Genomic DNA, 12,068 nt, shown 5'->3' with positions numbered 1-12,068 from the left:
ATCGGATGCATGGAATAACTCGCAAACTAGGCAATATTCTCTACTGCTACCAACACTACTAGATCCGCCATTTTGTTCTGCCCCTCTCTTCACTCTGCGGTCGGCCAGCGACCAGACGGGACGTGTACACAGGTGATTCAGCAGAAAAGGTGTATTTTGTGGCGAAAATCGTCGATCCGATCTTACCTACAAAATTTTGATGGCTCATTGTGGAGAGTACTTTCATTGAAATAATGTAATTAATTATTTTGGGGCAGAATTAGCGAATCCTCTTTCCATCTGTATACTTTGATTACGCCTAGGACGTTCACAACCCAAGATCCGATCTTCCCTCCCAATGCCGAAGATCGGACCGAAGTTTAGCTCTTGACTGCGCCTTATGCAATAATGCGCAATAATTATTAACTTTTAATATATTTAACTATCCAATGACGCTATGACTATCAGACCTTAGGTACATTTTCATTATTTAGTCCTAGAACACGGAGGATAAAAGTTTGAGAAACTTAATTAGGATGAGGAGGGAAGACCGGACTAAAAAAACGCAATAAAAAAAAACTTCTTTGTCAAATTTTTTGAGGAATTTCCTGACTCAATCATTGATGCTCAATGTATGGACGTAAGTCCGGATGTTTTCCTAATGTTAACATTATTATTAAACGCATAGAAGTGAAGATACTACATAGTCCGATCTTCGGCCGAACTGTTATTTTCTTCACTATGGTAAGTCGAAAAAAGTCTACTTTTTAGGCTCTAAATTTGCATAGATAGATAGCATCTACGTAAACCAAAAAATTTGGGGTTAAACAATATTTTCTTGTCATCAATTTACAGTTGACCGCAACAGAAAAACGACATCGAATCATGAGAAATAAAATAAAAAATACAGTACGTATAAAATTTTCGGCATATGCGTCCGATCTTAGGCGACCCAACCTTACGTATTTATTCTCCACGTCAATCAGCATACATAATGGAATATTATTACTATCGACACGGGCGAAATAAAATAAAGTGTTGTTTGTGGAAGGTATTGTGCTCGTTTCGAATCAGAGTTCCATCGTTAGTGGAACACAATGAAGCCGCAACACCGCAACCCGACGCGTCCGAAGGTGAATTGCGTATTGTTCGATGCCCGTATGCAACGTGACTTTCAAAAACGCCTTTAATTTTCGCTCTATAAGGTTTCTTTTACGCAAAGTTTGCTTTGTTCGTTTGATAACCGATTCGGCGCATTGCCTCTTTGGAATAAGATCTATTTTCGTTCGTATATAAATAGCCGCTTCTTATACGGGCTCTAAAAGCATTTCGCAGTCATTCTGTCGTGCGTATCGGCGCTCGGGTAGAGGAATGCCATCGGCTAAGATAAGACCGACCCTGACTGAGTCAACTCGAGTGGATTTTGGTGCCGAAAATTGTATACTTTTTACATTCTTCGAGTTGCAATAATGTTCGTGGACGGTTATTTATATCGTTGGAGAACGTGATTTTTTGGCCTTTTCGATTTAAAGGTAGAGCATAATTTGAGTATAAAAACGGATATAAATTTAAGCTAGGCTATTAACCGAATTGATAAATGTTTCCAAGCAAAATGTTGTTTCTATTTATTAGCATAAATAAGTGTGATTCATAATAATCGTTGATTCATAAGAGTATTCGTCGGAAACGATAAAAGATAGTCTTTAATAAAGCGATTTCGTATGAGCATATCTTATCTAGAGTTATAGCCCGTGTTGATAGATAGCTTTTAGCTTAAAGGTCGTATTGTTAGATTGTTTGGGAAAAATACCTTGCGATGCTCTTTTTTCGTGCCACAACGTTTTCGAAGGTAATTTAAGATAAATTGCGGCTGTAAAAAAGATTCGGTACAATACATCGGTCTTTGTGATAATGATGCGAGATTCTTGGAAGTACCTATAGTGCATTTTGAGTGATTATTCACATATTATTTATGATGTTATAATTTATTCAAAGTATTGATTAGTGGGTATAAAATATTCAGCATAATAAGTATAACTAATCCATACTAATATTATAAATGCGAAAGTAACTCTGTCTGTCTGTCTGTTACTCAATCACGCCTAAACTACTGAACCAATTTGCATGAAATTTGGTATGGAGATATTTTGATACCCGAGAAAGGACATAGGCTACCTTTTATTTCGAAATATGTACCACGGGCGAAGCCGGGGCGGACCTCTAGTGTAATATAAAGAGAGAATGCCATTAGAGATTTATTCGAAAATATATTTCAAAATGTAAATAAAAGAAACGACGATATCATCAACAGTCATTTCCAGTCATAGTAATTTGCCATTCATAAAACGGTACCACGGTCCCTTTCGGGTAGCCGGGGGATGGTATAGATATACGTATAACTACAGGCACCTGTGTTGTGTTTGTTTGTCCTCACACAAATGCATATCCGCCACGTGCCCTGCGTCCTTGACGAGGCCGACGACCTCCTTTAATGATATAAAAAAAACAACAAGAATGGAAACATCTTTTTGCCCGGAACGCTCACGCCGCGCCGTTTATTTTGATCGCTTTCCCGTAAATCATCCCACGTCTTGGATTTCATAACTTTTTGCGTAGCGTCGATTGATTGGGTCATTGTTGGCGTTTATGATGTCTCGACAGTTTTGCACGATCCATTTATCAAACGATAGACGCGAATTGATTTCTATTGGTCCTCAATGTACGCTCTGAATCTATTTTTAGTGTGGTGTCTGCGTCGTTTCTTGACTAATTTGTTCCCTCTTGTCTTGTCCGTATATAGAATCAATAGTTTGGTATATAAATAGTTGCAGCATTATCCTGACAACATATTATGGTAAGGTTACGGTAAAGAGAAAGATGGGTACGAATTCCACCACTTACAATCCTCTTTTTCTAATATTGCACATAATACCTACTAAGGAAATTATTATACGTCTCAATATACATAAAATTATAATCAATAGCATGTTTTATATCTCAGCTTGAAAATCCTTCTTAGTGAGATACCTACCCATGGATGTGCGATAAGCAAGAACGGTACCTATTGATATTTGAGTAAAATTTGTTCGATAAAATGTTTGCGACCTGTTGCCAACCGCGGTCACGTGGCTGCCAAGAACTCTCTAATTGTATTCAAATAACGACGGAAAAGTGATAAATCTCGGCGAGTCAAGGTTAGCCGAGGGTTCGACATCCCATTCACCCCGTTCCGCCCTTAGCTAATGGTGTGGACATTCTTTCCCCGACCGGATTTCTCGCCTGTTAAAAACATTCACTAGCACGGTCTACCCCTCCCACCTCAGCCGAGTTAATGACCCCTAAACGTAACGCAGTCATGTTGTTTTTCGTTTTTCGCATTTCCACGTTTCCGGCATAGCGATAGTATATAATTTAGATCCCATGCTCTTCTTGTAAAGAATTGTCTAAACAGGTCGGTTTAATTTATTTGTTATTGTATCACGTATGTAGAACAGCCTAAAATGTTTAATAAATAAGTATTAAGTACCCACAGTCGATAGGACCACCATTTAATGTCCATCTGTTTTTTGATGAAAAATAATGATCAGGTAAGTTTAACGTACATTTACGGGATCGTTCTACAGTTTTCTTTTTGTTGCTTCAATCCAACAATACTCTTGCGAAAACGCTAAAGCGTAAAACAAAACAAGTCTGTCGAAACAGGCCGTGTTTATTAAACTGGCTCGTCGTCGTAGTGATCAATTTAAATGGAGCGTCGCCGCCGGCCTGCCAGCGCGCCGCCGTGACGCCGTCGTTTGTTTCAACTAGGACGCTCTTGTTAACGCCATTGTCGCACGTCCACCATTATATTGACAGACAAATAGAGACGGCACCAGACAATGGGCCGTTTCGACCTCAGAAAATTTGGTCGGCTTTCGCATCGCAGGATACGAAAGCGTGCGTAGGCGAAAATGTCATAGGGTAAGCTTGATTTGATGTTGCGGATGAACGGTACTGTTATTCTGTTTACAAAACAGTAAGTAACTACTTCTGCACTTAATGATACTTAGGATAATTGAAATTCTATGACTATTTTGAAAATTGTTATTGGTAGAAGTTTATTATAAGTGGTCTCTTTATTTCTTAACCAGCACTCTAGCTCATAGGCAATAAATGTCAGCGATGTGACGGACACAGCGTAGCCACTAACTTGTGGTAGATTCTGGTAGCCACCGCAACGGGTTGTGTAGGTTGTTCCGTGGTTACATCTAGATATCCTATACTACCGTGCGGCGTATGGGCTATGGCAAGCGTGTGCCGCCTCGTGAACCTGCCAAGTCAACACCTTATGGTACAAATTAAGCCCATTTAGAGTGTGATGGCACCCGTCACTTGTTAGGGATTGCCTCTCAAGTGCTGCAGGGACGTAGAGTAGATGTATGTTTCTGATACATGTGCTTCTGTTAACGTTTTTCAGTGACAATAAGCGAATACCCTTATATCCTCAAAGAAAAAGAATTCATTTCAAAAACCACAATTCTGTATTTGGTACTCATGCCATTATCGAAATTAACAAGTTTGTCTAGTTGTCTCACAATTCACAAAATAAATTGCCTAGGAATTTTCCTATATAAATGAAAATTTTTACTACTTAAGTATTTATATTCTTATTGGTAAAACTATGATAGATAACCCAATTACCTAGAATGTTTTTTTTTTACACGCTTTATATTAGCTTCACCTGTATGTTTGTATGTTTGTAACCGACTTCTTTGGGCGCGATTTTGACCCACTTTAAACGGTCAGATTTCGTTCAAACTTTGTAGATTTATTGAGGACCGATGACAATACACTAATTTGATAAAATTTTTTTTTTTAGTTCGGTTTTCTATAAAAAGCGTGTTTTTTAGTTTTTTTAAACTATTATTATTTTTTTTAGAAAATTGAACTCAATTTATTACTAGTTTCGGCTATTTCTATTAGTTATAAATATTTACCTCTATATACATTTTGTACTTTCAGAGGAGTCTCGGTATCATTACATATATAACATCATCGGTTTCATAAACAGAATCACATTAGATTGAATTACGATACGACATGAATTAGACATGGAGTACGTTTAAATCACCCGCGAGCGAATAAATGTCTAACGATAGAGTCATACTATTAAATAATGAGTCGCTCGACTTAGTTTAGTAGGAGTTGTATGTCATAGCTTAGGTTCGGTTATTAAATTAGGAAATACTAGGTCATGATTGTTTATGGTCTCGACTCTCGAGTTGTGTATGACGTGAGATAAATTAAATGTTAAATAATATAAACTTGTTTTGCACCGTGTTTATTAGTAATAACTAGCTTACAGTGTCCCTTTTTGTGTTCAATATATGACTATTATAGTTAGTAACCTTTATTCTTGAATCTCTAGAATGAAATGTATCAGATTGATGAACTCTAGTCTTGTTTAATATAGCTCGTCATGTCTATAGTTAATTACAGCGTCCGTCGCATAGCATTATACAATGCACTAAATTATGAACTGATTAAGCCCGAGCTGAATCGATTATAGTCACTAATGAGTACAGGCTCGCGCGGAATGCGCCAGCCCACGTCACCTACATGGATATTGGATGGACATTGTATTTGTACATAGACGCGTCGGCTGCGTGTCGTCGCGTTGTACCGCATTCTGTGTCGCACATGTGACATGCAAGTGATGCGTTTACCAATAATTATGCGAGCTTGCCTGCTGATGATGTAGATTGTACGTACATTAAGTGCATAACGTAAACCAAACATTACTTGTAGATGCTTTGGGTAACAGGATTTGGGCATAATGATGTTTAGGATAAACAAAAAACACATAAAAAAATACATACATGTTATGTTAGAGCGTCAAAAAAGCAAACAAAAATAAGTTATTCGTCTGGAGCAAATGCACTTTCATGTGACTGATTCAAACCGACCACGATTGTCACACATTGTTTTGAATGCACACTAGCATTGGATTAAGTGAGTCAGTCAAAATTGAGGAAATTGCAACCGTTTCACCTGTTGCGGTCGGGCACCGCCCACGGGCGAAATTGAGTTCCGTTTTCGGCTTGTCTCATAACAATACGATACCTTTGCTTTTGCTTTATTTATTACAGCGTAATAACTACCGTTGATATACTTGTGTGGGTATTGTAAGCCCTACGTGAATAAAAAAAATTAATGCAGACAAAAGATTAAAAGTTAGGTTCTTGAACTGTTTTTGATGCTCCTGTGTAGGTAATTTATAGTTTAAAAACGCTACTGTATCTACTAATAATTTCTACTCTTTATTATAATCATGGTCATTAAGTTTGTCTTATGTTGGCGTATATCCCACACAGCTGCACTAAGCCTGCATGCGATTATTAAATAATGAATTCTTAACATTGGTTTTCGTGGTTTGGCCTAAACGTGGGTGGAAAGTAAAGACCTCGATACCGTTCGCATTGCGGTGACGGCGGCCGCCCTTGACAGAGCTGGTTGGCACGGCCGAGCGGGCCGTTCACGGGCCTTGGTGCAGTGGAATTGTGTTATACGTGTTGTTTCATTAATCTTATTCAATGTTCGATTAAAGGGCATTCATTGTACACTGTATAGCTCGTGTAATATTGTATACTCCTGAAGTAGAGTCGTGAACTTTAACAATGATTGAGATTTGAGATGAGAGTGAAATGTACAGAAGGAAGAATGCAAGGCAGTATATTCGTGGGTAATAACTTTTATGTAGAGATATACTTAGAGTAGTTAAAACAACACTGAAAATGTATGCCTATAGTAGGTATAGTATATCTTTATCAAATGGAACTTATCTGATAAGATACATTACACTGTTTTTAAAATAGCATTGTGCGTTCATCGAATTGTATATGGGATACATGAACAATGTTCGTTATAGTCGTAAAATTAGCATAGCAGTAAAATTCGCAAAAGAACACAGCAATCCGTTTTGTAGCGATCTAATTTGGATAAGTTTATTTATGCATTTATTTTCACAATAGAATCTCTATTACATTGTTATTTTCCGTCTGAGGCCCGTCGTGTTTTATTTTCACGAGAAGGCGAATCGGCCGACTGTCCCCGTTGCGGTGTCTCTGCTCATTAATGGTTGTAAACAATAGACCTATTATTATATAGGTGGGCACATGTTACACAACTTGTTATCTATGATTCACCGGCGCCCCGCTGTCTACTCGATGTCTGATCGTTCCGGCACAATTTTAATGCCTTGATAATGTCCCAATGACGAGATAAAAGAGCCCACCGCCGCTTTTATGTGGCAAACATAAAATCGCTCGCGCATAACTCCGAAGGGCTCAGTGCTCACATTCTAAAACATTGCGATTAGCAAACCCGCCCATCGATGCAATGATTTATGGGCGTTCTCACGTAACACTAACATAACTACAACCAAATCGACCCACATAAAAGCTGCAATACCACTTTCGACGTCTCAAATCAGTGCCGTTCGTATCTCGGCCTCGGTCAATGTGTTGCGCGTATGCCGTATGCACATATACGGTCGCGATAAAGTGCAGCGAGAATTCGCAGGCCGGCGGTGTATGCGGCTCACGTGCGAGATGAAAACGAAAGTGATCCGGTGCGTCTCTCCCTCGATTGATGCACCCGGCTTAGGCGAGCATCGTTAACTGTATTATTCAAATCGTGCAGGCCGTGTGCCTCGGATCGATCACACGCCGAAACATTCGCCGCTTGCACTCTCTACAATTTAATTCAAATGCCTCCCTCGACGTTTTGCATCACAGTAACGCACTCGGCACGCAGAATGCACCCCACTCGAGTTGTAAACGTATCGAGGCTGTATTTGATGTTTTCGCGAAAGGGATTGTATGTCCTTATGTTATTTATAAATTGTGTTAAGGATTGTTTTCCGTTGCGTGTAAAACTGTATAGGTATTTTACCTTCTACTCGAAGGGTAGATCATTCCTTCCTATAATAATTATGTTTCGTGTTTTCATGATTTACTTATAATATTAAGTATTTGATAAATATGATCACATTGTAAAATGTTTATGCCACATTTGTAAAATGCAGATGTTTGAATTCTTCCAATTATCATTGAATTTTGTTTTATACACTCATCTGATATACTGTTTTATACACTGTTGTACAAAGATTGACCTTATACCGTGCACATTCCAGGTACGCAGAACGTCCCCATGCCGCCGCGGCCGTCATCATCGCTCTCGGACGGCGGCGGGCCGACGGTGCGCGCGGGCGCGCCGGCCGGCCCGCCGAGCGGCGCGCCGCCGCCGGGCGCGATGCTGCCGCAGCCCTACCCGCACTACAAGCCGGCGCCCTACCCGCCGCAGCCCTACGGCTACCCGCCGCCGCGCAACCACCCCTACCCGTACGGCTACCGGCCCACGCCGCCGCCGCACCCCTCGCAGCACTATCCGCCGCTCAAGGTGAACACCGCTGCCTGTATACTACTTAGAATTAAATGCACACTAACCATTCCAAATTACATAAATGATAAAATGCTCCTTATTAATGTAGAGATACATCAATCTTTTTATGATGTAGGTAAGATCATTTCATCTACTTAATAAAAATATCTAACATTAATTTGTTTGAATTTGCCAAACATCACATACCTACTAAAATAAGGTACATACTAAAAAGTAGTAAGTAGTAGTACATTTTAAACATAGCAAACACATTTTAATTATATTTGTCACACATATTTTTCCTGGTATTAACATACCCGTACACGTTTATTAATTGTCATGTATTGTATGTGTATCAGGGTGGAGTAGGTCGTCACATGGGCCCGCCGGGCGAGGCGATGGGCCCGCCGACGGCGCCCGGCGAGCCGCACGACAACGGGCCCGCGCCGCCCGCCACCGCGCTCGTCACCACCGGGCCCGACGGCGCGCCGCTCGACGAGGGCAGCCAGCAGAGCACGCTCAGCAACGCCTCCGCCGGTACCCGTAACATACACGCACACATGCAACACATACTACACGTCACACAATACATATTCAACACCCAAAAAAGTCAAATAACACACGTCACACTACACGCAACACACCTGATACAAACAATGAATCCACTCAATTCATAATCTTATTTTATACAATTCCAATTTTTTATTCAGTCCACAAAATAATGAATTGCATGCTATACACCATAAACTTACACCGACTAAAGATAGAGAAGGACCTAGTTAATGTAGTATTGCATTAGAAAGAAAAAAATATAAGATAAAAGAAGTATCGTGGATAATTCACATGACTTTTAGCCATTTGTTTTTAATCTCTCTGAAAAACTGCAACCCAAAAGAAATAGCCGTACAATAATAGACATGTTCTATTCTATTCTTACTTATTTCATTATATTCATCATTCATTCATATTCATTTATACTTATTGATGTAAATGTAACTTGCAAGCGTTAAAATTGTATCATCTTTTCGTTTCCAGCATCAGGCGAGGAGCCCTGCGGCACGCCAAAAAGTTCCCGCAAGGAATACGGCGGCAGCGCGGCGCCTTCGCCCTCGCCGGGCGGCGGCTCGCACTCGTCCGCGCACGATGACTACGAGACTTCGCCCTCGCCCTGGCCGCGCCCGCCCTCTAGTCCCGTGAGTATACATACATACACACATGTAAACATACGTTAACATATAACAGATATGTCACATACATATAGGTATAAATATATTTACATACACACTACATTTAGGGCCAATTTTTCAATCCATCGTTAAAACTTATCCACCCAATAAAGTATTACACGATAATATTAAAATGTCACCCCTAAACTGTCAAAGACGGGCAAAGAATACATTTTTGAAATGGTAGTTTAATACGTTATTCGACGAATAAGTATTAACCAAGGATTGAAAAATCAGCCCTTAAAAATACGTAAACATAACAGATATGTCACATACATATAGGTATAAATATATTTACATACACACTAGACAATACATTTAAACAGTGTTAAAAATAAGCATAGATATGTCACATGCATATAGGTGTAAATACTTACACAAATACATATTTGTAAGAAGTATGTACGTATAGATACAGTCAAACTAATATAACATAAATTATGTTGTGTCGTAACCATTTCAAACACAAAGGTAAACAAAATTATCATATTGAATAAAAACAGATGTATTGTATGTTCAAAATATTAAAAAAATATAGTGTGCACATTTCAATAATATAAAACCAGCTAGCACTCATATAATTAAAGGCATAGTAACAAAACAACAATACTAATATGGCAACTCCATTAAAATTACACATTACCATCGTATATAATCATAAACACACTAAATTACGCACCTATTTACTTGTATAATGTAAAGTGAAATAAGTAATTTTGTATAAACAAAATTAATTCTCATTACAAGTATGTAAATGGCATGGTGAATTTATAATATCACTAAAACTGCAAATCATGTTTAATATATTGCATTAATATCCATTTGAATAATTGGAAACTGTATATTGAATCGTAAAAATGGATATAAACCCAGTTATGGATTGTACGTAAAATATACAATGCAGTTAATGGATTATAAATAAGATTCTTGTTATGTCACATAAAAACTCAATAAAAATACCTTAAAAGGTTACTTTATTACACACAAACACACAGCTCTCCTTTACACCTGTCTATTGTTGATTTTGTGACACATTTTCGGGTCCACTTTCTGTATAATATTTGCAAAATTGTCACTATCAATATCTAATATGCACAAGTACATTAAAAAGTAAATAAAACCTTTGCTGTGTTGCATGAAATTGTAATTAATTGTTTCATAATCTTCAAACAAACCTAAAAGGTGGTAGTCAATAAAAAAAACTGACTTTGTAGGAAATTAGACAAATTTGTGTACATTTTTGTATTATCGAAAGGGTGAGCATTGCATTGTGTCGTGTATTTCAGGTGTTTAACAGTCACATAGCGCCGGAGTCCTACAGATCAAAGGTTTATATCAAGTTAAAGATCACTAAGCATGTGTAGAGCTCGGAGATTTTGTATGAGTACCTCTATAGTTGACTGACTGTATCGAGGCGGCATACTGCATAGTTGCGTTGTAATACGATCGGAATTGCTTTAGTGTGTGAATCTCAATAAAATAATACATTTATTGTAAGCGTCTCATTTTCAATTTTTGGGTCAAAAAAGTAGGGTAGTTTAGATTAATTAAAAATATGGCTGGAGACATAAGGATACATATCCTAAAACTTAAAAGTATTCTTGTTGTATAGTTAAAAATACTGATATCCACCGTTTTAGAGCAGGCTCCAAGGAGATGTTCGTTTGCAAAAATAGCGGACCTAAATCTGACTTCTGATATATATTGTATAGGTCCCAGACATCCTATAGACAGATGTTGCCAACCAGTTTTGTGGTCCCCCTGCCCGCACCCCGGTAATTAAATATGGCATACAAAGAAAAAAATAAAAATTTCCAAAACATGCCGTGTGGGGTATCAAATGAAAGAGCTTATTGAGTAGATCACGAATATATAGCATACTATATACATTTCTTACACTTTCTCTAAGATTTTTTAGAAAATTTACGAAAATGGTCCATTTTTGAGTTAACTTTAAACCACTATAAATTGAAAACTCATGAATATATTTTAAATAATTAACAATAGTCCATTGTTTATGATTCAATAGTTCGTAATATAATATAAGTGAGCTATGTGGTGGATTTGATGAAAATAACTATATACTATATGAACTTGAAAATATACTCGCCATCTTTGAATGCTCCCCCCACTCCCCCATGCAACTATTTCACTGTACGAAATATTGAATCGTAAACAATGGACTATTGTTAATTATTTAAAATAATAATTTAAAAAATATATTCATGAGTTTTCAATCTATAGTGGTTTAAAGTTAACTCAAAAATGGACCATTTTCGTAAATTTTCTAAAAAATCTTAGAGAAAGTGTAAGAAATGTATATAGTATGCTATATATTCGTGATCTACTCAATAAGATCTTTCATTTGATACCCCACACGGCATGTTTTGGAAATTTTTATTTTTTTCTTTGTATGCCATATTTAATTACCGGGGTGCGGGC

At 38.0% G+C, this 12,068-nt stretch overlaps 2 protein-coding genes and 1 long non-coding RNA gene across 9 annotated transcripts in view; 1 reads left to right on the top strand and 2 right to left on the bottom strand.

Moving 5' to 3' along the window:
* LOC149479341 (uncharacterized) overlaps window positions 1–12,068 on the bottom strand; it is a 381,306-nt gene that overhangs the window by 110,599 nt on the left and 258,639 nt on the right. The gene's annotated exons all lie outside the window — the stretch shown is intronic.
* The window catches only part of Atu (Another transcription unit), a 463,287-nt gene that overhangs the window by 330,085 nt on the left and 121,134 nt on the right, over window positions 1–12,068 (bottom strand). The window lies entirely within an intron of this gene.
* Window positions 1–12,068, top strand: part of osa (trithorax group protein osa) — a 91,079-nt gene that overhangs the window by 65,838 nt on the left and 13,173 nt on the right. For 4 of the 6 annotated variants that reach the window (XM_089707915.1, XM_089707914.1, XM_089707918.1 and 1 more), the window contains exons 6-9: window positions 8,153–8,418; window positions 8,760–8,937; window positions 9,436–9,593; window positions 10,913–10,954. In XM_089707915.1, the coding sequence (XP_089564041.1) occupies window positions 8,153–8,418; window positions 8,760–8,937; window positions 9,436–9,593; window positions 10,913–10,954 (644 nt within the window). The remainder of the gene's footprint in view (window positions 1–8,152; window positions 8,419–8,759; window positions 8,938–9,435; window positions 9,594–10,912; window positions 10,955–12,068) is intronic. The other 2 variants (XM_089707916.1, XM_089707917.1) reach the window with 1 other exon arrangement.

This window comes from Colias philodice, chromosome 20, assembly GCF_061535455.1.
Source record: "Colias philodice isolate Cphi_HAF_F1 chromosome 20, ilColPhil1 Martin Lab GWU primary, whole genome shotgun sequence".
Lineage (NCBI taxonomy): Eukaryota > Metazoa > Arthropoda > Insecta > Lepidoptera > Pieridae > Colias > Colias philodice.
Note: the sequence above shows the minus strand (reverse complement) of the source record. Positions and strands in the feature narration are given on the sequence as shown.